This window comes from Acartia tonsa, chromosome 9 (genome assembly GCF_053477335.1).
Source record: "Acartia tonsa isolate MP-2025a chromosome 9, ASM5347733v1, whole genome shotgun sequence".
In the NCBI taxonomy this organism is placed as follows: Eukaryota; Metazoa; Arthropoda; class Copepoda; order Calanoida; family Acartiidae; genus Acartia; species Acartia tonsa.
In genome coordinates this window covers 27,689,000-27,716,163 of record NC_137268.1, presented here as the reverse complement: position 1 = coordinate 27,716,163, position 27,164 = coordinate 27,689,000, and the positions used below count along the sequence as shown (strand labels likewise).

The 27,164-nt window shown below is 32.2% G+C and overlaps 2 protein-coding genes across 2 annotated transcripts in view; one reads left to right on the top strand and one right to left on the bottom strand.

Annotated features, from left to right (window-relative positions):
* The window catches only part of LOC145328670 (glutathione S-transferase Mu 2-like), a 72,747-nt gene that overhangs the window by 7,587 nt on the left and 37,996 nt on the right, over positions 1-27,164 (bottom strand). The window lies entirely within an intron of this gene.
* On the top strand, positions 241-26,120 carry LOC145328669 (uncharacterized). Its single transcript, XM_080172451.1, has 19 exons — positions 241-299; positions 741-794; positions 1,762-1,832; positions 7,500-7,581; positions 9,707-9,831; positions 11,596-11,665; positions 12,719-13,012; positions 13,424-13,480; positions 13,714-13,754; positions 14,214-14,288; positions 14,668-14,714; positions 15,876-15,930; positions 16,817-16,863; positions 17,945-18,043; positions 19,708-19,778; positions 22,969-23,008; positions 24,405-24,479; positions 25,325-25,400; positions 25,808-26,120. Exons 7-19 carry the CDS (start codon positions 13,005-13,007, stop codon positions 25,924-25,926), a joined length of 810 nt encoding a protein of 269 aa, XP_080028577.1. The 5' UTR covers positions 241-299; positions 741-794; positions 1,762-1,832; positions 7,500-7,581; positions 9,707-9,831; positions 11,596-11,665; positions 12,719-13,004; the 3' UTR covers positions 25,927-26,120.

Sequence of the window (27,164 nt, the reverse complement as noted above, 5' to 3'; positions counted from 1 at the left end):
AAATAGAATATCCATAGACATCAAGGATCGAGGTAAAGGGGCGTTACCCCCCCCCCTCCCCCCACCAAACTATTAATCCCCTTATTTTACCCCCCCCAAAAAAATTTTAAAAAAAATACATTAGATTACCCCTCTCAAAATAAAAAGCTTGGACGTCCCTGATAATACCACCGCCTATTTATTAGCAGCTATTTTTAAAAATCAAAACTAAAAAATCTGTGAAATAATTAAAATGTAAATGACTGCAGATTACAAGAAGCTCAAACATATTTCCACAGTCCTACCCCTTGGAACCCAGGGTAAAGCATTATTTATAGTTTTATCTTAATTTTATCCCTGCATAAAGTAACAGGATGTATGTCTGTCTGTTTGTCTGTAGGGCTGTGTTACGAAAGATCTTGCTAACCGTTAAGACGTTATGATTCTCCTTATTGTAGCTTCTCATGGAAAGGTTTTTAACTATTTTGGGGGAGGTTACCACCACAATTTCCACCCCACCCAAAAAAATTTTAAATTGAAAAATTAAAAGTTGGGGAGGGATGACTCCTCCTCCTTGATGCCTATGGAATAAAAGATTTGATAAAAGTAACCAAAGTTACATCGAATGAGAGAATGTGTTTTATTAACCTTTGGGTACTTGTATAATTTACAGTTTAATTTCACTTCCCTGTCTAGTTTAAAGCATCATTTCGAAAACATTGTAAGATTGTTGTTGAACATAATTATTCTTGTTATTGCAGAAATGGAAGCGGCAGGTTTTCCCAGAAAGTCTCCACACTTTTGGACTCATTTAGGTTTGCATTTTATAATTATAATTTGAAGCGATGCAAAGTGTCATGTGTGACGCCATAAAAAATACGTATAAAAAGGAAGAATGTGAGGAGAATTGGGAAAGGAAACTCCTAAAATAAAGATGGATTTAGAGTTTTTTATGACGTCACACGTGACACTTTCCAGCGCTTCTTAGTTTGGATGATGTACTAACTGAGGAAAGTTTTAGAAAAGTTGTGGCGAAAAAAGATTTATTTTTATTTTAATTGAACAAAATGCAATAAAAAAGATTTAAATGTAAAACAATCAATTTGGAATTTCCGATTTGAATGTTAAACTGTTCCGCAGTATTACAAGGATAACAACATCCATAGTCAGCGAAGCACTTAAAATTCATGGAAGGACAAATAGACAAAATGAATCATAGAGAAGATGTTCGATGCTATAATTCTTTGAAATCACGAAACCTTTCTGAAATATTAATAAAAAATATTTTCAATGTTTTTTTTATGGCTGACCGACAGACTGACGGACAAATTAAATTATAAACTTGATCTTCAATAGCAACTGAAAAAATCACATTTCCCCCATAGCGTTATGGACGGGCTGACGGACGAACAAAGTTAATCATAAAGTAGCTTCGCTACTAAAAATTGCCCTCACACAAAAATGTGAACAATTTAATTTGAGGCGCAAAATACAAGGAAAATATTTGACATCTTAGTCAATTCAAATGACTCAATTAAATCTGAAATTCGTTGTCTTTTCGGGGCCTAAAGTTGTTAATAATATCAAATTTTTCTGTTCACTAAACATATATTTATAGAAAATATTATTTTGTCCCCAGCTTTTCCACCATTCATTTACAAACATTTATCTTAATAGACGCTGAATAGCTGTTGCAACCCTTGCCTCTAGGGAAATAATTACAGTAAGGGGAATTGTCAATAGCCTAGAACCACCCCATCGATTTATAGATTATTATTTCAGACCCGGAAGTTATTCGTACAATCCATTCTGTGCCTCAACTATAGATGATAACAATAACCAACAACATTCAGGGATATAGGGGATATGTTAATTCAGGGATATAGGGGATATGTTAATTCAGGGATATAGGGGATATATTAATACTGGGATATAGAGATATATTAATACTGAGATATAGGGGATATGTTAATACTGGGATATAGGGGATATGTTAATTCAGGGATATAGGGGATATGTTAATTCAGGGATATAGGGGATATGTTAATTCAGGGATATAGGGGATATGTTAATTCAGGGATATAGGGGATATGTTAATTCAGGGATATAGGGGATATGTTAATTCAGGGATATAGGGGATATGTTAATTCAGGGATATAGGGGATGTGTTAATTCAGGGATATAGGGGATATGTTAATACAGGGATATAGGGGATATGTTAATTCAGGGATATAGAGGATATGTTAATTCAGGGATATAGGGGATATGTTAATTCAGGGATATAGGGGATATGTTAATTCAGGGATATAGGGGATATGTTAATTCAGGGATATAGGGGATATGTTAATTCAGGGATATAGGTGATATGTTAATTCAGGGATATAGGGGATATGTTAATTCAGGGATATAGGGGATATGTTAATACAGGGATATAGGGGATATGTTAATTCAGGGATATAGGGGATATGTTAATTCAGGGATATAGGGGATATGTTAATTCAGGGATATAGGGGATATGTTAATACAGGGATATAGGGGATATGTTAATTCAGGGATATAGGGGATATGTTAATTCAGGGATATAGGGGATATGTTAATTCAGGGATATAGGGGATATGTTAATTCAGGGATATAGGGGATATGTTAATTCAGGGATATAGGGGATATGTTAATTCAGGGATATAGGGGATATGTTAATTCAGGGATATAGGGGATATGTTAATTCAGGGATATAGGGGATATGTTAATTCAGGGATATAGGGGATATGTTAATTCAGGGATATAGGAGATATGTTAATTCAGGGACATAGGGGATATGTTAATTCAGGGATATAGGGGATATGTTTATTGGGAAAAATATTTGCTTTACTATTAGAAATGATAGGATGACAACATTTATAGAAAACAAATATTTTTAACCCTTTAGAATTTAACAAGTGGCGTAGACCAGCCGCGGCCTTAGCCACAATCACCATAAGCCGTAATGTTTGTAGAAGCCTCATATAAGCAGCTTTTCAGTTACCCATTAAGCCTCAGTCGCAGCAGCGCTGCTAAAAGAAATGTTAAGCAACCATGTGATCAAGAGATCTTTTTAGCGGCTATACCCGCTGAAATACTCAATTAAACAGTTTAGACAAAACTGAAGTAGGATCAGAAAATAACCGTACTGATTTGGGGAAAGCTGGGCAGCTTTGAGAAAGAATTAGCCGCTTTCAGCCGATGCCACACTCTATGTCTCGTCTCGTCTCGTCTTGGGTGTTCTGTCTCGTAAGACAATCCCCGTCTTCATTGGTGAAACATTCTTTTGTGTCTGGCCAGATTACTTGATGAAATGTTCTTTCCACATATATCACATGCGGATCTCGTTCTGGCTACTATGTTGTTCTGTTGGTTAGCTTGTTCAGGAGCACACTTTTTCCTGTGTCTTGCAAAATTACTCTTTGAAATTTCTTTATCACAAAAGTTACATTTTATTTTACTTGAATCTCTGGCTACTAAGCCAGTGCAGCATTTTCTGTGTACAGTCAGATTAGATTTATATGGAAATTCAGAATCACAGGAAATACACTTAAATTTGTTCTTTTGACTAGATTGTTCATGTTTCCTTCTCTCATGATTAATCAGACCTGATTTGTTGAAACATATTATTCCACAGCCTTCATAGGAGCATCTGAGAGAGTTACTGTTCCAGCAGCCTGGTGTCTGTTGCCGCTGGTTTCAGGTATTTTTTTGCCTTTTCTTCTCTCCCACTTTTCCAGGTATTTCATCCTCTTTTTGACGGCTGTCCTCCAGATCTTTCTGTCTTTGGTCAACTGTCCTATTTTGGTCCAGTCCATCCCTGCTTCTTGTATAATTCTCTGCCAGTAAAGAACCGTTTTTCGTTTTTTACCTGGAACTTTGTCTGTCCTCTCCAGATCCTCCATCCATCCTAATGTGACAGCTTTGGTCATCCTGCTGTCGTCCATCCTCATGACATGACCAATTCTTTGTAGGACTCTCTTCTCTATCTTATATCTTAGTGTTTTCACTTTCAACTCGATTCTAATGTCTTGCATATTTTTTTCTTCTTCTTGCATTTGAAACAAAGGAGGTTTCGTTTTTTTGCTCCAAATGTGTCTGTATTTTTTGTCCATACATCTTTGCATCTTTTGAATCTCCCCTACTTGCCAGGTTCTTGTTTGACAGTCAAAGAGCATGGTTGACTCGATACAGGCCTCTATGATTCTGGCTTGTAGGCTTTTTGAGATTTTTGTCCCCTTCAGTCTGTTTTTGACCTTCATCCATGCGTTTCCAGCCTTTTTTATTCTGTTGTTTGTATCCTCCTTCCATCCCATAAGACATCCTAGGACTCTTATTTTTCTGGATTCTTCTTTTCCAAAGTCTAAAAACTCCTCTTTATCCTCGTTATTTCTTTCCTCAAACTTGTTCATAACATTTTTGACCTCTCTGACTCCTTGTTCAAGCTCTCTTTTTTTACCAATGACAGTTGTGTCGTCGGCAAAAAGTCCTTGGGAAATTTTAATTCTCTTGGCCTCAGAATTACCTTTTTCCCATCTGGCTTTGTTTGGAAAACAGCTGCCTGGAACCCAATTGTAATGGATGCCATATTCCAAACCTGTTTCTTCTGCCTTTCTCTTTCTTGCTAAGTCTGCCTGTCTCATTACAACTTGATGAAAAATGTTGAAAAGGGGGGGGGAGGAAGGGCCTCCTTCTCGTAAACCTCTCTCTGTGATCCATTCATCGCTTTCACCTTCTCTGCTTTTTATTCTGTAGAATGTTGTTTCATGCAGGTCTCTAATAACTCTCAGAAATTTTGGTCCCATACCATATTTCTCCAGGATTCTCCATAGAGCCGGTTTATTGACTCTAGGATAGGCCTTTCGTAGGTCTAGAAGTCTCGCCGCTGGTCTCTCGTCATCTGTTAATGGTTCTCCCTTGGCCTCCAGCCTTCTGACCAAGTCCTCCGTGTCCTCCAAAATTCTGTACATAATTTGTGTGACATCTGCCGTCGATCTGTCTTTACGGAATCCTGATTGGTCGTCATCAAGCAAGTGTAGATTTTCTGACCAAATTCTGAGTCTGTCAGCTGCAATTCTTCCTAAAACTCTAGATCCCATGGCCAATAAAACAACACCTCTAAAATTGTTGGCATTGTTTCTATCTCCTTTTTTGAATAAAGGAATGACCAATCCTAGTTTTAAAACCTCCTCCCATTCGTTTGCATCGTGTTCAAACATAAACTGGATTAACTCAACTACTTTGTCTATGATAATCTGTCCTCCTTGCAGTATGTAGATCAGTCTTACGCCATCTTTACCAGGTGCAGAGTTTTTCATTTTTTTCATTTGAGTAATTATCTCCTCTCTACTTGGTGTTTCCTCTAACATTTCCGCCAGTCGTTTTGCCTCTTCATTTTCTCTCAGGTCCTCCATAGCTTCTACAGCTTCTTCGAGGATTTCAGGATCATTTTCAAATCTGTCCTTGGAAATACTTTGAAAATGTTCCTTAAAGTTGTCTTTAGTAAGTGTTGTTGTTTCTGGGGCTGTTTTAATACCTCTAGTTCCCAGCTTTTTCAAAGTTTTGTATAGGGTGCCAGCGTCTCCTCTCTCTCCAGCTGTTTGGCATTCCTGGATTAGATTTTCCCACCAGGTTTTCTCCCATTCTCTCGTTTCTCTCTGTAACGTTCTTCTTGCGATTTTTAGTTCTTCAGTGGTGTTATTTAACTCTGCTTCAATCCTTGTTTTCTCCTCTCTATCATTTGTCATTCTTGACCTGTCCATCAGTTCATTTCTACTATTTACACATTCAGTAATTCTGTTTCTCATTCTGTTTATCTGTTCCTCTTTTCCAATCATCCAAGGATTTTCGATTTTCTTCTCTTCCACTCCACAGACTTCTGTGGCAGCTTTAATTGTAATGTCTGTAATTTGTTTCCATCTTTCATTTACATTGTTGTTGGCTTCTGCTGCTTCTTCAACAATCTCTCTTATCTTATCTCTATAATTATTTGCAACTTCAGTTTCTCTTAACTTTTCCCATTTTATCTTTGGTGTGTATTGTCTAGGTCTAAAGTGTTTCTTTGGTTTGTTTGTGACTAGTCTTATTCTCACGGGTTTGTGGTCTGACAAAGCAATTTCATTTATCACATTTATTTTCTTAGCAAATTTGTGTCTTTGATTTGATTTCATTAGAAAGCCGTCCAACTCATACCATTTTCTTAGTGCTAAATTGTACCAGGTGCCTCTTCTTTTGTGTTGATAAAAACTGTTACAGTAAGCTAGATTGTTTTCTTCACAAAAATCAATTAATTCTTCACCTTGTCTGTTTGAGGATCTTAGACCAAATTTTCCACAGATACCTGGCCTGTGTTCATTCTGTCCTATGTGAGCATTGAAATCGCCGCCTACTAATACAATTTCATCTACTTTTGTTCCATCAATGTGTGATTTTAGGTCTTCTTTAGCAGCCTCTATCTCATCCTCATTATTACCTTTCCATACTTGCATATATACTGAAGTTAAGGAAAGGTCTCTTGCCTTGATGGTTATTGACCTTTCTTTCCTTATTGTCCTCTGTCCTCCTTCACACCATAGTTTCAGTAACTGTCCTCTAATTAAAATGGCGGCTTTTCTCGAAAAAGTGATGGCAATAAGATTTTCATCTTGGCCAATCCATATTGTTCCATCATTCTTAGCACTTATTTCCGACAGCAACACGGCATCCCAGTTGTTTTTCCTAGCAATTTCAGCTACAGCCTTTACTTTTCTTTTATTAAATGTGCCCAGTGACATCCGTTGAACATTCCATGTAATTATATCAAACACTTCTCCCGACTGGTTGTTGTTTTTGTTCTTGTTTTTGCGTTTTTCTTCTCTCCTTAATTTTCTTCTTTCCCTCCTCCTAGCTTTCCCCTCCTCTGTTTTGTCCCTCGGTCCTGGATTGTGGTGAATTGTTTGTAGATAAAATTTGATGTGTGCTCCTAAACTTCTAACATTTTTGAACGTTTTCCCAATGAACTGTTGCCTGCATGTTTTTAAAGAGAGAGAAGCTTCGGCTAATGTCTTCCCCCTCTGTTGCCAAAAAAAGCCATCGTCGGTTCCAGGTTGCCCCGTACATCTCCAATGTTGTTGCTTCCTTGACCTCCTGGTCCTGTTTGTCGCTGCTGCTGCAACGCTTCCGCTTGGGCGTCGGGGACGCCAGACCATTGCCCCAAGCCACACTCTATGTCAGCCACCAAAGCGCAGCTGTCTTCCCCTGCCTTTAATCTATAATTTTATAATTTCTTTGAAAATGATTCTTTTAACCAATTAACAGTGCGGTTTTTGATATTTTTTGCCATTCCCAAAGTTTTAATGGCAAATAATACTGGATTACTTTTAATTACTACATTTCACGTGAACAAATTTTTTTGTACATCTAATCGGTTTTTGTCCAGATTGGACGCGTTTCTTTGGACATAAATAATACCTTCGCTGATAATGGCTTGTTTACATATCCTCATATTGATAACAACAACTTAGATGGAGATAACCTAACTGATATCATTAACAATGATAACAATACAACTGAAACAAATAACAATCAAGATAATATTGACCAAAGGCAGGTTATTATGTATAATGTGTATTTATTAATTAATAATAAGGGGGGGGGGGAAGTTTTGACACATTTGCGTAAACATGGCACCTAGGCTTTATCTTTGGACTGAGAGGATAGATTATTAATGATAAAATCATTCTTATATGATGAATTTCACGAAGTTTTAAGATTTTTTGGATAGGCCTCCAGGTTTCGGAGCTCCTAATATTAAAAAAGATGCATATTTTGTTTTATAAGTTGACCTGTAACTTAAAAAAAATTTTTTTTTTTTCATTTTTACCTGTACAGAGACCACCTGGAGGCCTGGAGCTCCGGAACCTGGAGGCCTATCCAAAAAATCTAAAAACTTCGTGAAACTCATCATATAAGAATGATTTTATCACTAATAACCTATCCTCTCAGTCCAAAGATAAAGCCTAGGTGCCAGGTTTACGCAAATGTGTCAAAACTTCCCCCCCCCCCCCTTGTTTCTTCTTGCTTATTAAGAAAAATTACAAAAGGTTAAATGAAATTAACTAATTATAGTCATTTATCGCATCGTATTATAGACAGCTTTCCGCGGATATTAAAATGAAAAATAATTAAAGCCAGTTTGTTACTAACTAAACTGGTATTAATCTTATGATTTGTATTTTAATATTCGCGAAAAAGTGTCTCTAATACGATGTTGTACATGATTTTTTTCAGTATGACTGAAAACCGGAAACTATATTTGAAAAAAAATTGAATGCAAAAAACAAAAAATTAATATTTAATTTTAAGCAATATACAGCCACTTTTGTACGTGTGAGTATACTAGTCTGTACAGGAGTATAACAGCGTTAGAGACAAAGGAGGAGTGTCCAGGGATCTAAAGGGATAATACAATGGACAATGAATTGATACCAAATGATGATACACAAATTATTCCTTCTGTTGATTACAATTAATGGTTGAAACGTTTAGACACTCAACTGAATGAATCAACAAATCAAAATTCAATAAAATTCCCAACGAATAAGAAAATGTTATTATAAAACTTTGGAGAATTGTGCAATAAACAGCCCAAGGCCCCCTCACTCCTTGGAGAGTGTCTTAGAATTTTTAGAGAGGCATGGCGCAGGAATAAGGTATAACCAGCAAGCGAAATCTAAAATAATATATGAAGCGTTGCCCCAAAAATCACGAAAAAAATCAACTGAAATTACGAAATATTTTTTTAGAATTAATTTAGTTGTTAATTACATCTAGCCTATCTGACTATATAGTAGCTGAGTGCATAAAATATAAGTTTTGAATGTTAATAAAAGTTAATAAACAAAGTTATATCTAGATAATCTTTACTAATAATCATAATTCATCTTTGGAGATTTACCTTAATTTGCCTACTTAAGCATAGAAACCCTTCTACTTCGTATTTTAGAATAAAAAGAAAAAAAGAAGAGGGTGGGGTTTAGTTATTCTTGTGCTTGTGTTTTACTTTAGGTCAGGTTAGGTAAGGTTAAACTGGATAAAGTGTAGCCCAGCTGGGTTAGGGCACTACAGGTAAAGTGGACCCGCAGGGTTAGGCATAAAAAATACTATCCCTTCTCTAATTTTTTTAATCAAAAAATGTTTGAGAGGGGGGGGGGGGTTCTGTGTTTGCTAGTAACTTTAATGAAAGCAACCAAGTATTTGTAAAAATTTGTTCTAAAAGTACGTTGTTATTGATTTACAAATTTGTGGATTAATTTTTTCAAATATTATTCATTTTGTATTCAAACTTTTATTATATTTTAAATAAAAGTTTAGGAGACATATTTATTAGGAATTAGAAAACTCGAGTCGTAGATACAAATATGGTCAAAGATATTTCAATGTATTTCTTGACAGATTTTTGTTAACAAACAAGACTGAGAACAACCAAAAAACGTAGATTTACAAATATTTGTAGAGAAGAAATGAGAAAATGTATATATTATTTCTTGGATCTTACGCCAGATTTTCATTTTGTCTAATAATGTGAAATAATAACAATAAACCCAATACTATTCCCTCCCCTCCCACTGGATGAACGAACAAACCTAATTTTACGACAAATTTTCCCCTGTCAATATATCCACACCTTCTTTATCCATTTACACATTATACATTATAATATGAATGTTAGGAACCTCAGAGATCCTTCAAATTCTACTTCAAATGAAAACACAAATAATATTAATATCTCAACTAATGAAAATAATGACGAAGAAAGAAGAGGTTTACATACAACTCCTTCTGATGGAGAACAAGGTAAATATTTGTCTTCAAAACCGATTAATATCTCCTGGATTAGAACCGGTTTAAAGTCTTACTGAAACATCATGTATAACATCTTAATACAGACAATTTTCCACGAATATAAAAATAAGAAAATAAAACCCACGGTACTAACAAAACTGGTTTTATCTTAAAATCTTTCACTTTCATGTCCAAGGAAGTCCAATGTCTATAATACGATGCGATAAGTAACTATACTTTAAATTTTTTAATTGCTAAAATGTCACCACATAACCTACACAATTAATGACAAAATATTTGATTTAAAATATGTTTTCTTTTATTTAAAAATCACATATTGTGAAGATACTTGTTAATTTTATTCTCTATTATCATATTAATAGGAGGATTATCTATTATGATACTTATGTTTAATTTCAATAATGCCTTCTAATAATAATATTTCATTTTTTTTATATCCTTTCAAAGATTTATATTTTAATTGAAATTTTGTTTAAAGTATTTTTCATTGATATGATAAAATCTTAAAGAAAAATTTCAAATCCAAGAATTTTTATTTATAGCATCGTATTATAGACAGCTTTCCTCGGATATTAATTTATAAGATTTTAACCAGTTTTGTTAACCCTGAGGGGCGAAAAGCCCTGCCAAAAAAGCTGGTTTTAATTTTATGATTTTTATTTTGATATTCGTGGAAAATTGTCTATGATACGCGGCTATATATACTTTAAAGTAAAAATTTTTTTATAAAAGTTCTGATTTTAAAACTTTAAAAATATTACGTGTATTTATAAGCTACTGTTTCTAGATTTCTAAAATTTGTATACATATGTAATATCTATATAATAATAATATGTAAATTAAGAAAAGATTATCCCTAATAATAAAGTTTATCCCAGATGAGTGGGTTATTAAGTCTTGTCTTTAAGACTTTAAGTATAAGTACAGGATGGAAGGGTGCCCCCTTTAAAAAAAAATAAACAGGGGGCGCAGGAAGGGGGAGAGGTAAAGCAACAACCCAACTCAAAAATTTAAATTTTTAACTAAACCAAGAATTATTTTTTGATAAAAATTTTATTTTAGTTTCATTTTTATATTTATCAAATGCTTTGTTAAAATCACAAAAATGCTGAAATCATAATAATATCCTGTTTAAAGTAATTTGAAACATCAACAAGGATGACAACATCCATAAATGCGAAGCCCTGAAACGGTAGGACAAACGAACATTAACACCCAAATAAAAAAAGTTTAAAATGAGTATGAAAATATTTAGAATTAAACCTTCTATTATGATTATCTTGTGCTTAATCTAGAGCACTTGAAATAATTTTAAGTCAAAGATATTTATAATTGAATTTAAATATAATGTGTGAAAAATATTATAACAAATATTTAATCGTATTATAGAATATAAAATCGACCATCCACTTTTAAATTTAGTATTAAAAAGAAAAAATTAAAAATCTGGGAATTTGGAAATTCCTCTTGGGAAAGTAAATGTACCCTCCCCTAAAACAATTATAAATCTTTCATAAAGAAGCATTCATGTTAAGGAGAATTATTTTGCTCCAGTAGTTAGCGAGATCTTAAGCTAGGGACGGACAAAGAGAAAAACACAGAAAGACATCCTATTACTTTTTATTTAACTATAACTAAAAGTTTTAGGAGGTTAGTTTGTTTGTGTATTAATATATCTGTAACGGCAAGAACAACCATGTTTTCTATAAGATTATCAGATAATAATATTTTCAATCATAAAATTAATTAATTTAGAAAACAATTCAGAAGAAATAATCCTCCCTTTACAAGACGAACAACAACAAAACACTTCAAATAATTCGAGGTAGAACAGTTAGGGAGTTGAATCCATTTTTATAGAAGCAGAAATATAATCTATGATTATGGTTGGGACCCTCTAAAACTGTAATCTACCTTTCCACTTTCCCCTCTCTTGGTGAAGATATCTTCAACGCCGATACGATTTTTGAAATGTAAGATTCTACTTTCCCTTCTCTTGGTGAAGATATCTTCAACGCCGATACGATTTTTGAAATGTAAGATTCCACTTTCCCCTCTCTTGGTGAAGATATCTTCAACGCCTATACGATTTTTGAAATTTAAGATTCCACTTTTGCCTCTCTTGGTGAAGATATCTTCAACAAGAGAGACAAAAGTGGAATCTTATATTTCAAAAATCGTATCGGCGTTGAAGATATCTTCACCAAGAGAGGGGAAAGTGGAAAGGTAGATTACAGTTTTAGAGGGTCGAAACCATAATCATAGATTATATTTCTGCTTCTATAAAAATGGATTCAACTCCCTAACTGTAGAAACAAACACTCTAAAATTTATGAATATCATTATTATTTATTTATTGATTATCAATTTATTAATTATTCACTTAATTCTTTTTCTTCATACAATGCCAATTAATGAAAACGTTTACCAATAGAATTTTCGTTTTTTTTAAGCAAGTCTTTTAAATTTTTTTCTCGTATTCATTCAAATCCGGTGGATAGGAACCGGTTCTCATCCATACGAAAAAACTATGTCTAGCATCGTATTATATCCAGATTTCTAAGAATATAAAAATATACAATTATAAGATTGGTTTTAATCTTATAATTGTACATTTTATATCCGCGGAAAGCCGTTTATAATACGATGCGAGAAATAACTATTCCCAACTCTATTGATAATCTTTAAGAAGCAACGGTCATTTCTCACCTTACTTAGAAAACTGACTTAACCTTGTTATAGATTTGAACAATTTATTAATCTACTAGAATAGTACGATACATGATTTTTCAGTTTGGTTTATAATCGGTTCTAATCCAGCGGATATTAATCGGCTTCAAAGCCATACTTGAATATTTTCTATTTACAATGTTATTAGGCTTACACCTACAGAGAACGTTAACAATCATGAAATAAATACATCAAATGATAACTCAAACTACCATAACAACAATCTACATATTGGGGATAATTTAAATAACATTCGACTTCCACGGCCATTTTCTACCAATCAGAATGCTCAAAATGAATTGGCAACCAACAATAGAAACCTAATAACACAGAATTTGACCAATGGCCCACAAGAAGAGTTGTCATTGGAGGAAACAAATCGTCGAAGATTGTATTTGAATCTTGGAAGGCCGAGGCCGTTCTACAGGGAACAAATGACGAGGTATAACAATTTTATGCCTACAATAAAGTATTTTGATACATTTGGGAGGTATTTAGGATCTCTAAAAGTTTCATACAATAACAGCTTCCAAACAAGCAACATTTTTAAAAAGTGTTAGGTGAAATAAGATATAATTTGAAGCACAGCCTAAATCTGTTGAACCAATATGGCTTACCATACACTAGCACTAGAGTATGTAGTTGCACAATCGATATATTATTACTTGGACGTTGCAACAGATTTTCATGTACTCTAATAAAGTAAAAAATACCGATAACCCCATCAAACCCCTCGCCTGCTACTGGATGACCAATAAAAGAGCATGATGTCCATGTTAGCAACCTACATTGACGACAAGTTTTCCCCTGTTAATATATATTCTATATATTCATTAGTCAATTAATATTTTAGTCCCGTAACCTCAGAAGTACCTCAATTAGACAACAGACCAAGAAATAGAAATATTAGGTAAATTTTCTGTTCAACGGAGGCCTTATGCTGTTTCATTCCTTTTAAAAATTGTATATGCAGCTGCCGCCAAATTTTAGACAATCTGCAAGCCGCCAATTCATAATTCTGCGGTAAGGGCCTCAAAAAAAGAACGTCTAACGAATCCTGATAATTGTTTTAGCACAAAATATAATCATTTTTAAAAAAATTAACACTATTTTGCAAATAATTTTGTATGTTTTTGTTACTAGGCCGAAATCAAAGAGAGATGTTGACTCATTGCAACATATAGGTCAGTAATTCACACTTTTGTTAGGACCCCAGCTGTTAGTAATCTGTATGTATGTCATTTAACAACGTTTTTTCCCTCGACTGCTTTTAAATTGACTTTTGATATATTTGATATATTATTACTTGGATATTGCAAAAGATTTTCATGTACGCCAATAAAAGTGATACTTGCAACTGGCTGAAATAACGATAACCACTCAATCACCACTTTTTTCATCCCCTACCCTCCTACAAGATGAACGAACTGACCAATAAATAAGGTCCATGTTATCAAGCTAAATTGAGGACTGTGTTTTTTTTTAAGGGAATGTTAAATAAAAATTTCCTATTATAGGTAGAGAAAGATTTCTAACTGAATTGAGATATTCTTTTGAAATTTCTTATGTAGATTATCTTTAAAAATTATCTTTAACTCTTTGACACATTGCGTCTGTGAAAATAACCTAACATTCAATTTTAGTAAGAAAGCATTTAGTGAAAAGCCTTGGACTTCAAAAGTTGTGGAAAATAGTTAGACATCATTTAGATCTTCCAGGTACTAACAGCTTCTATGTTCGGCGTGTGACAGCAACAGAAAGCATTTGGGAAATGCAATGGTCCATATACAGTAGGAATTATTACTATGCATGTATGCACAGTTAGGACTCTGCGACCAAAGGGTTGGTTGGCTGTTTCTTTATGGACAGAAAAAGGGACACCGATGTTTTTAATAGGGTATTATTTCAAAGTTGGGGGGTGGATACAACCTCATAAGTGTTTTGATCACCCTCTACGCTTTTTATGACTTCTAAACATCTGCACCTAACTTAATTTATCCGTTGTTTCCATTTCATTACACATGAATGTTGTCATCCTTGTTCATACAACATTCTTATATTTTTTTATGTTTATAAATGTTTATAAAATTAATTTAGTTGTGGTATCAGATTTCTTGCTCACTTGTAGCTGTCAAGAATTTCAGGTTAATATTACATTAATATCTTTTTAAAAGAGAAGCTTCTCTACAATTAGGTTCGATTCGTCCGTCGTTAATATATAATTCTATAAGTTTGGTACTATTTGGAAAACGTCGCACTCGCAATTAGCGTGCCAGAAAGCCCGTACATTATTTTAAAAATGCTGATTGTTAACTTTTTGAAAACATATTTTTGTATGATATAGGTCATTTTCCTATTTATCTGATTTTTGGAATAATGATTCCTAGAAAAATAAGATAAATTGTTGTTAGCAAGGCATCTCTATAATAAAATCCAAAAAATAAAAGTATGTCCTTTTCCTGCATCTTGTATTTACGCAAGTTTGAATCAAATCTATTAAAAATTTTGTTTATGCGTACAAGTTATTGTTCTTTTGTCCTTCCTTTCTTCCAATATAATCTAGCCAGACCTAAAACAATCAAACGAAACACTGCCCCCTCCATTTTAATTTAATTTAAAAAATAAATGGAGGGTTTATCAGTGCTCAACAAGGTACCTTGTTTGAAAGTGCCCTTTGGTCTGTTAGTCTGCATTGCTTTTATGAACAAAACCCTAAACCCTATTTTCATCTTTTATATCACTTTAATTTTATAGTTCACTGTATGATACTCTTATATTTTATTGTTGCGCTACTTATGGACATACATATATATTTAATAATCATATTTCTTAACATAGTATTTCTTAGATCAAGAAAATAATAAAAATTTTCCCAAAATTATATTTCATATTTTTTTTCTAGTAACATAAAAATGTAACTATATGAAAAAGCAGATTTTAAAAAAAATATGAAGGAAATACTTCACAACAAAAATTAATTAAACTTAAACTTGTAAAGATTCTTACTTAATTTTCAATACAATTAATCATACTATTATATAAGTAGTAAGTTTTTTTGTCTGCAGCTTAAGACATCGATAGTACGGATTTTCAATTTAGTGACCTTAGATCTTGGGATGGGTTTAGGCTACTTTTTTTATTTAAGTCTCAGGCTGGTTTTAGGTTATTTTTTAGTAATTCTTTCCTTCTTTGAATTCAGAGCCCCTGAATCCCAACTGCTAGTTCATTCTCATACTTATCTTTTTTAAAACAAACAAATTACATTCCTTAATGTATAAATTAAACTAAAATAAATTCATATTTAGGTTCAAAAGATTTCTGGAACTCGATGTGCTTCTTATACAGTTAAATCTTTATTAGGTAAATTGTTTAAGTTATTAACAATAATTACCAATTTTCTAATGTTGTGCTTTTTTGTTAACCCAAAAGAATAGAAATATAAGAATAGAAATATAGGAACAGAAGCATATTCTGAACCCTTTTTTCGTCAAATCTAAAAAGGAACATTTCTAGCAGACAAAAGTATTGTTTACATTCGACTCAAGCTGATGTGGATTCTTAAAAAATGATAGACTCGCTACTCGATAGTGAGACAAAATTATTTTTGTGAAAAATCATCTAAAAGCACATTAAAAATTTACAAAAATTAAACAAAATCATATGTTAATAACCCTTTTAAGATTTTATTTAATTTTTGTAAATTTTTTTCATACGAGTAGCCAGCCTTACTTTTTTTTAAGAATCCACCTCTATTTAAAGGTTTCAAATTGAAGACGAAATTTTTGGGCAATTAATTCTGATTCAGAAAAGCTTTCTCCTAAGAAAATATACTGTTTACAGCTGACTTTTATCTATGTATAAAAGGAAAAAAAAGACATGCGTTCGTAACAAAATGTGTACACAATTTCAACCAATGAGATTAAATGTATGTACCTATGCGATTCTCCGATTGGCTCAATCAGACATTATTTCTCTTTCTTAAAACCTTTATTCCCAAAAGCTTCTACGCTTAACATTTAGAGTTTTATCTTCAAAATAAATTATTCATTATTGCTTCTGTGGCATTTTTTATGATTTTTCAAAGGCGTTTGACTCCTGCATCTACACTTCTATTCTAATGTACAACACGTCTAAAATGTCGGGATAAAAATTTTGATAGGGACAATGTGTATTATATCAAAATTAAATATAATGTTTAACATAAAATAAAAGTTAGATAAATAATATGATTACATTTTTTTTTTAGATGGAGAATTATATACTGCAGTATTTGCTACCAGTGACGCTGATAAGGTAAGTTGGATCATGGAAAGAAAACGTGGTGTGTTTCTTCGAATTTTCACAGTAGCTCCTCTCCCATTTCTAGCACCTGCATGGGGCTCTAACCCTGCGCGACAATCATTAACATTTACTTAACCTAATCTAAAATAAAATATCAAAAGCTACTGAGAAAATATGACGAAACCCGCTACTTCGTTTTCTTTCCATGATCCGGTATGTTAATAGTTATTGCTATCCATTTATCAAAGCAACAGGATCTGTGTGTGTGTGTATCTTTCTTATACAGAAGGATAACCCTAACCACTGGACAGATATGGTTCTTGCTCCTTTACAATGTAGCTTTACATAAGTCCATGGAAGGTTTATAACTATTTTGGGGGAGGGACCACCACCCTCCAAAGAGAAATCGCTGCTAGAAAATAAATACCTAAAAACATATCTAAAGTGCCGCTAGAAGACTTCACATGCATAGAAAAATTTTAAAATCAAACTTGAAATTCTAAAATATTTGAATGTAATTCAAATCTAAAAATTGTTTTTAATAAACTCGAAGGTACACGTCGTTTGAAGTTATATTTTAAACCAATACTTTGAGAGTCTGTGCATCATTGAATTCTTTAAAAGATACTAACCGTTTCGGCTGTATTATCATATTGATAAGTGATCTTTCAGTTTAATTATTTACTAAAGCTAAGCAAATAAAATTTCTGCTTGTCAAATTAACAAAGAAAAAAATACATTTGTTATGCATTTTTATGCAAAAAATCATGAAATAAAACAAGGTGTCCCAAATTACCTCGCCTACCAGTTTTGTGACTCTATCTGAATAAATATGAAAAATTATTATTGATCCTTTTTTTCTTTGTAAAAAAATACATCAAATTTATTTCAGGTGTTTTTTTATATTCCTAAAGATCCGTCATATTGATTGGTGAATCGTTATTAAAGGAGCTTCAATGATTATTGTTTTACCGGCTGTCTCAAAAACAAAATAAACGCAGTTACTTTTTGGACACCTCGAACTTTGTTTATAATTTTTTCTGCATGCAATGATTTTAGGCAGTCTTATTCTAAAGGTTTTTCTTAATTTCAGGCAGTATCTAACCTTTGGGAGGAGACAAGTGACTGGATTTATCTGGATGATCCCGGAGTTATACCTGTTCTAGCCCTGGCTGTTGATACACTTACACAGGTACAGAGCGAATTAAAGAGCGTGGTTATAAAATTTTGATTATTATAATAATTTACATTCCAATGTTCCCTACCTCCCTGATATGAAATTCATATATGTACAGTACAACTACATCACAGTGGGATCTTTTGCAAAAAAACGGGACATTAAGGGTAGACAAAAGTAAACATCAATAAAAAAGCTTGTATTTGACGAAATGATGTAATTTCTTTTGCTTTAACTCAAAAATAACATAAATTTTGCTCCTGTTAACTTCTAATGTGCATTTGGTATGTACGTCTTGCTGTTTTGGAGGAGCGAAGCTACCCTATTTTTAAAAAATCTATAAAACTTCATAACTTTAGTTAGGATAGGAATATTTTAACAAAATCAACGTCTATGTAAATATTTCTTCAATGCAAACAATGTTTGTGAACATGAATATAGCGTCAGGTGCACCCAGTTCGAGTCCCGGCATTTTTAGGTAGGTCCAGTATAAGTAAAATAGGACACTTATAAGGCATGTTTTCAAATGTTTTTTTTACAGATATAAACAACAATAACATAATTTTCAAAACACTTTTGATTTTGTGTTAATACCTTTATTCTAAGTCTAGCTATCTCCATTTAAAGTTTGTATAAGAATATAAACATAATTACTAATATTATATTTTCTCTCAAATGTATATTTCTCTCTCTCCCTCTGATGCGTATATAATGTTTTTGCAATATTATAATTAATTCGCAAATTTGAATTTCTGCTGGACCAAAACCAGTTAGAAATACAAATTTTTTTATAACACATGAAATTTAGCAAATTTAATTGCTAAAATAAAAGTATTTATAAGTCATTTTGATTTAACGACTCCTTTAACCCTTAAAACCGCGAGAACGGCAAAAATCGTTAAAAATCTCGCCAACGTCGGCAAATAACGGCATAACGGTTGGCCGGAGGCAAATAATGCAGAAGTAAAGAAAGATCCGCCTCAAAAAGTTTGAAAACATTGCAGAGATGACTTTGGGCTCTAAAATGACTCCTTCCCCCTCTAACGGGGAAAAATTTGAAATTAACAAGAACGAAATTGTTCAAACCATGCAATGTAAAATGCTCAATTACTCAAAAACGGACAAGAGGCCCCAGGTTGTGAAAACTGTTTAATACACAATACATGTTGTATATTGATATTATTATTGCAAAACCCGGGGCCTCCTGTCCGTTTTTGTGTAAAATGGAGAAAACTGATTTTTTTGGGTTAAAAATCTTAATATTTTTGGTGAAATTTTCTCACAAAATGTCAATTTACACCACCAAAAAAATATCTTTTTAAAATTTTTCTTTAATTAGACATTGGTACAGGTATCTGAAAAGTACCTCAATCAAAAATTATTTTCATAAGATGAACATAAATGTATTTTTTGTTGCTTTGAAAAAATTGTGTAAAAAAATCTGGAAAATCTTTAAAACTGAAAAGAAATTTTTCACTACCTTTTTTAAGAATGGCATAAATCCGCCAAAAATGAATATTTTTTAAAAATTTCTTTTCTAGCTGTCTACTTACAGCCATTATTAATTCCTAGGATAGATAAAAGTCGATTTTAAATTTTTTGGATGTCCCGATTTTTTTCAAAAGATCCCACTGTGTACATATGTGTAATAACAATTAGTTTTAATTACTATATTTTAGAACATATTTTACATCATACGAGGGGATTTAACTCAGTTGGATGATTTCATCAAAAATAATCAAAATAAAAGGTATTTATAATTATTTCAACTATCCCTTCAAATACTTTAACAATTTTTTTTACAAATAAATTTATTAAATAAGAACAGTAAATTAAAATACAGTAATATACAGTATTTCTTTATGAATATAACATCAGCAGTATGCTGTAAGGGTTAATATACCAGATTATAACTAGCGCCCTTATTTTTTCCATTTTTTTTTTTTGGGGGGGGGGTATACTCACAAAAATAGATATTAACATTCCCAGGACCTATGAGAAGCTACATTGTAAAGGAGAACCATATGGGTTCAGTGGTAAGCGAGATACTTTTACTTTTATAAAAAGATAATTTTTAAATTAACATTGAACTTTACAATACTAAATTAAAAATGTGAAATTATTTAACAATGTAAAAAAAATTAATTAACTAGAAAGGTTTCTCATTTTACCATGTATCTAAAATATAATTTATTTTGATATTATTTTGTAACCATTAATTTTACATCAGCTAAAAATGACATTATTAGCTCTTGTCTTCTAATAAACCGTGGCTTAACATCTTGCGAATCCGCTCTTCATCGGGGAAGTGATAGGTTCAAATCTCGGCCTGACATAGCATTATTATTAAATATTTTTAAAATGGTTTCTACTGCTCCTATGTCAGATGGGCGTTACAGTAGGGCGAATGCCTTGCCCAAAAACAGGCACAACCCATAAACAAACACAGTTTGGACTTTAATAGAAAGGTCGTGTAATCATAGAGTTGGTTGTTTGGTATTACTTAACCAATAACCTGTTTGGACAGAAAAGGAGAGAATGGTTCCCCTCAGTTATCCTGGGTTGTTGGTCCTTGCATGAACATTAACATTGTCCGTATGGGGTAATTGATAGATCTCCTCATAAGAATTAAATATTTTTGGCGAAGACTAAATTTAGATTAGAGGAAGTTAAGGAAGTGTTAGGAGAGCTCCACAGGGATAGTAGCCAGGGATCTTTAAGGGATAAGACAATGTCCGATAAATTGTTTTACATCCCTAATGATTATACACAAAATCCCATTAAATCAAAATTCAATAAGGTCACCAAAGTTGTTAAGCCAACATATAAGAAAATGTTATTATAAAACTTTGACTGGTGTAATAAACAACCAATTGTCCCAACTCTCTCTGAATATTCCGTTTGAATAGGGCCTTCCTAAGGGGATAAAACGGGGGAGGCCGAGGGGTATCTATGCTCCCAAAATGCTTAATAACTGAAAAATATTGAAAATTCCTAATATCAACAAATAACCTATGTATATTTTAAAGGATTTATTACTAAATAAAAATTTCTAATCTTGGATAAATTACATATTTACAAGGATAGTTAAATATCCATACGTAGCGAAGCTAAAATTTAGTAACTGTTATCTAACATAGAATAATCCCATAAAGTAGAAAGGTTTTTTACTGTAGCGAAAGATCCAGCTTACTGCTGAACCTTAATATATTTGTATTTTAGAGTGAAGATTTATAACTATTTAAGGCGAGCCTCCCCCCCCCCCCGCTAAGTGCTGTAGAGGCTTCTAGGACCGTAGACGCTAGACCTATTCTATAGAGTAGTAATTTTATTTAGCTGTAACTTACTATTTCGATAACTACCGAACCAAATTGGTTTCTCTTTTTAGGTCCTATGATAGGTTGTAGCCTATACTTGTTTTTTATAATTAAGTCCTGGTATTGTTTTATGATATTTTTATCTCAATAGAGAAATTTCTTTTTCATTTTAAAACTAAAATTAAATGTGGATGGTCGACTTTACCCACCTTTTCCTTCCCTGAAGTGCCACTAGAAACCCCTAGGGGCGTAGCCGCGAGTATAAAGTAAAGTAAACGACAGAGTGACAGGCAGAATAGTTATGTATATAGTAGATGTGCTCCAAATTTTATTTTAAATATTTATAATCTAAATTAATCGATTTAATACATATTTGTATAAAATATTTTAAAATATTATATAAAATCAAAATATGCTTCAACAATTTATTAATTGTTTTGTATTATATCAAAATAATAAGAATATATGTACATAACTCAATAATTATATATCCTTATATTAAAGTAACAGAATCTCTGTCTTTTTGTGTTTACCGAAGGATCTCGCTAACCGAAGAACCGATATGGTTCTCCGATAAAAAAAATAAAAAAAGGAGAGGATGAGGTCGAATTCCTCTCTCCCCCCCCCCCCCAAGACTCTAAGGGGTCCTCTAGTATCATGTATCTATGGATTTCATTTTTATAAAAGAAACAGAATCTGTTTCTGTCTGTTGTGTGTACCAATGAAATTCTATAACCGCTGAACTGATATGGTTCTCCTTTTGAGTGTGGCTTTTCATACGTCCTGGGAAGGTTTATTGCTATTTTGAGAATGTGTGCCACCTCCCTCCAAAGGGAATCGTCCCTAGAAAAAAAAAGACAATTTCCCCCTATCTATTTTTTTGTTTTTCTTTTTAACTAAATCTAAAAGAGGGGTGGTCACCTTTTACCCCACTCCCCCAACTCAAGGGCTCCAAAATGCGTAGCCGCTAATAATTAAATACGTCAGATTTATTTACTTAGCGTGTGTTGAAGCCATGGCATGCACAGGGTTTTGATTGGGGGGGGGGGGGAGATGTACCTTGAGGGAAACAAAAAAGGTAAATTATACAGCTCCGATAACAGGTTTAAGATTACCATCACCAAAGGGTTAATGATGATGATTACAATTTTAGTTTAATATTTGAACACACAAAATGTCGCCACAATCGAATTCTTTTAAAACATAGTTTTCTTAAATTTATCATATTATAAATTTAAATTTTCTTTTTTATGATTAGAAATTAAATACATCAATATAAGGTAAATAGCAACATGAAATGAAAAAAATGAATTTATTTTTAATAAAGTAAAATAATGGGTCTTATCGTTCTGGGCAATGAGAGTTTATTATGGATTATTGGAGCACTATGAGTTTTAATCATATATTCCTTGGAAAACTTGAGCTTGTTTATAGACATTTATTTCCTATATAGATCTGACATGGATCTTGAAGCAATTAAGCAGGCCGTTTTGTACATGTTAAAAATTGGAAGATTTCATTAAATAAAAGTAATCGCAAATATACTTAGTAAATAAGTTATTTTCAGGAGTATAAATCTTTTAAACTATTTTGATAAATTTTTTAACTATTTTTTTTTTCTAGAGAACAATTGGTGAAAAAGTTTGAACCTTCATTAAATGAGGTAAATATTCCGGAACAATGGATATATTTTTACTTGATGTTGCACTAGATTTTCATGTTTTATAATAAAGCGAAGCACTCAGTGGGCTAAAATAACGATACTCTTTACCCCATTCCCTCCCCTCTAACTGGATAAATTAGCAATAAATTAAACATGTTAGCCATCTAAATTGAAGAAAAAGTTTTCCCCTGTTATATTACCTACGTATATTCTAAACACGCAGTGGGCTAAAATAACGATACTCTTTATCCCATCCCCTCCCCTCTAACTGGATAAATTATCAATAAACATGTTAGCCATCAAAATTGACGACAATTTTTCCCCTGTCATATTATCCACGTATATTCTATATCCATTACCGGAAGCTACTCTATAATTCAGTATGTGTGACCGTCTGTCCATTATGAATTATAGTATACTTGTGTTTTGTGTTTTTTACTTACATGTCATTGTATCTCCGTGTGTTATGACCGTTTTTACCTAAACAGCGTGCATATAAGTTAAAACTAAAAAAGTTAATATCTTACTTGTCTTTTTAAAAGCGAAGCTTTTCTATAATTAAGGTCGGTCCGTCCGTCCGTCTTTTCGTTACAGTTAGCTCTTTTCGTTAATTTAAACAGGTTAGAATTGTACCATCGATTTCAAACTTTGCATGCTGATTCCTATAATAGTTAGGTACGACTTAGAAAGCGCAGCAACTCTATAATCGTTACCAGAAAGTCCTTACGTCCAGTAAAACAAGCTGATTTTTTACTTTTTTTCGTCTGATTTTTTTAATACTGATTCCTATTACAACAAGGTATAGTGTTATAAGCGAAGCATCCTTATAATCAAGTCCTAAGAACGTCAGTATGTCCTTAAACAGTAACATGTATATTGTATTTAATCAGTTTTGCAACAAATTTACTTAAAATTTTGTATAGACATATGCATTAATATTCAGTTTATTCAGTTTTGAACCTAAATTAGTGTTAATGTTCGTTTTTCCTTCCATTTCAGAGCTTCGCTTTCATGGATGTTATCATCCTTGTTAGTATAGAAGCTATTCTATAATTAATTTGTATATCCATCCGTCGGAAAATTATATTTTTTTAGCTGCTATTCAAGATGGATAGCTAAAAAAATTCAGAATAAAGTATATAATCTATTTGGTCTGTAAGTCTGTCGGCTGTGGGCGGCTGTGGGCTGTCCTCTAAAAGACAAATAACTTAAAGGTTTCTCCATTTTCATTTAATTATAGCATCTCTTATTTATAACAACTGGACATCTGCTCTTTGAGTCACTTTGTCCGTTTGTGAAGCCATATTTTTTGGGTGTTTTCTACTTATAGATGTTCTGATCCTTGATTCAAAATCATTTTCAAACAACAACAAAAAATAATTTACAAATTGTTTAGACTTTGACTAGGCTGAGAAATATGAATCTTTTACCTAAACGGCTGGAAATGGAAAACATATTGATTTCAGAACAGGTAATATTTTTTCCAGAATTGCTTCAAAACCGATTAATATCCGCTGTAATAGAACCGTTTCTCAGCCATACTAAAAACTCATGTATAGCATCGTATTAGAGACAACCTTCCACTAATAATAAGATTTTAATCATCAATACCAGTTTTGTTAGCCAGTGCCATCGGGACTAAGAAAACTAGTTTTAATTTTTCATTTTGATATCAAAATAAAGCTGTTTGTAATACGATGCAATAAAAAAACTATTAGTGTTGCAACAATATAACAAGCTTTTGTAAACAAACACTTGTTATAGTGTCGAAGCCTTAAGACTTTCGTTTAAAAAATAACAGCTATAGCCGCTGTACTACCCATTCAAACAGCTTAAATAAAACTTAAGTAGTGGCAACAACTAACAGCGCGAATTCGAGAAAACTTGGCAGTGTGTTGGAAGAATTCGCCCACCTAACCACAATCTATTTAATCAACCTGGGTTACTTTCAGCCACTGCCATCTCAAACGCAGCCGCGTTGCTGAAGGCGCGACTAGCAGCCCCTGAATAAAGTCTGATTATACCTAGCCTCTATTATATATGAACTGCACTGCACAAGTATTAGGTCTATAAATCACTCAACCTTTGTAATTTTTAGTTAATATAATCAATTGAAATGGTTATGGCGCCAATAAATTAGAAATAAAATTTCTTTATATATTAAAAGGAATGGCGAAAAGTTTTTTTTAATAATATATATTCGCTAATATTTGTGTATGTTTAATTTTATGTTATTTAAGGAATTTAAATGCACTGTTAGTCTAATATTTTTAGCCTAAGTCTAACTTTTATTAATAGAATTTTTAACAAATTTAGGAAGATGTGTTAATAGAGAATGATTTATTGATAAAGCCGAAGCCATACTTCTGTTCAGAGCATATGATTTTAGCAGGTAATACTTAGGTTTTATATCTCCTATAATGCCTAATCGTTCTTGGTATCTTTATCAAATAAAGATAAAGACTTTCTGGTATTGAGCAAATAGTAAAAAGTTACGATTACCGACCAACGTACATATCGACACTGATTATGTAAAAGCTTCGCTAGTAATCATTGTTTTTTGGGCATTTATTTTTAATCAATAATTTACTTTGTTTGTAAGTCCGTAACATCTAGTAATTTACTTATAGTAAGTTGCTATTTAAAATAGACGGCTGGTTTTTTTGGTGCAGATTTCTTTTTCCAATGAGCATTTTGACGTTAACAAATGTTCTTTTATTTTCCTTGTCCGCATTCCCATATTCGTTTTTTTGCTTCGCTACTTATGGATGTTGTCATTCTTGTTTAATTATGTCTTAGATAACCTGAAAGAAAAGACTGATAAAAACACTTCAAAATCAACATTTTCAAATAAACAAAATAATTATACTAGTTTTAAAAATGCTTTAGATAATATTGTTAGAAAGTATTTTAATTAACACACATTTTTTATTTATTTTTATTAAAGTGTATTCATTTATAAATAATTATAAATACCTATATTATTCATATTTTAACGTTCTTCACATTTTTCAAGTTATAAATTTTTCCCTTTATTTATCCAACAAATTTTAAAGATTATAATTGAATTTTATTTAAAAACGTGGTTTAATAAAGATTTTAAACAATTTAATTTACTGTTTATTTCAATTAACATGATTGACAATTTTCACAATATGCAGATAAATGGTTATTTTGTTGAACAGTTATAGAGTATCTGCGCTAAAATGTTTATAAAACAAGTATGACACCATTCACAAGTAGCGAAGTACAAAAAATATAATGGACAATTATAAAGTTTATTTGTTTATTTATTATACTAGTCCCAAAAGTTTTATAATAGTGTTTTCTTATTCGTGGAACCAATAACTTTGGTACTTTGACTGAATTTTGATTGATTGGTTCATTAATTTGCGCGTACAAACGTTTCAAACACTAATTGTTATTTTAAGGGTAATTTTGTGTAACATAATTAGTGATGTACATCAATTTATTGGCCATTGTCTTATCCTTTTAGACTCTGAACAGCTCCATTGTATTTTATTGTTAGAAAACAAAAGATATCAAAATAAAAAAAGAAGAATTTTTAATTAAAAGATTTTAACAATATATTTGAACAATAGACTGCTAAGATTTCATGTAAAAATATAAACTAGGAACCTAAAACTGGTGGTAGTTAATTTTACAACAAAAGTGTATTTTTCAACAATAAAAATGTTATGGTATAATTTTGCAATTTGAAAAAAAGCGTATTGAGTTAAATCACCAAAAGAAGTCTAAACAAAATTATACCTTTTATTTATAGCATCGTATCATAGAGAGCTTTTTAAAAATATGATTTTTATTTTGTTTTTAAATGGGAAGTTGTCTACAATCTACGATACATGTTTTTTTCAGTATGTTTCGGAACTGGTTCTAATCCAGGTGTTGTTAATCGGTTTCAAAGCCATACTGGAAAAATTTTACACTGCTAGTTTGGTTCGTGAAGAAAGTCGCTCAAAAAATCAGCATGTGACGTCATAAAAATGAAGGATTATCCATCTCTATTTTAGGGTTTTTCTTTCTCATTCCTCCTCTCCTCATCCTTCATTTTTATGACGTCAGAATTCTTTTTGAGTGACTTTCTTCGCGTGCCTAATTTGTGCAACCAAATCAAGATTGAATATAAGTCTCCAAC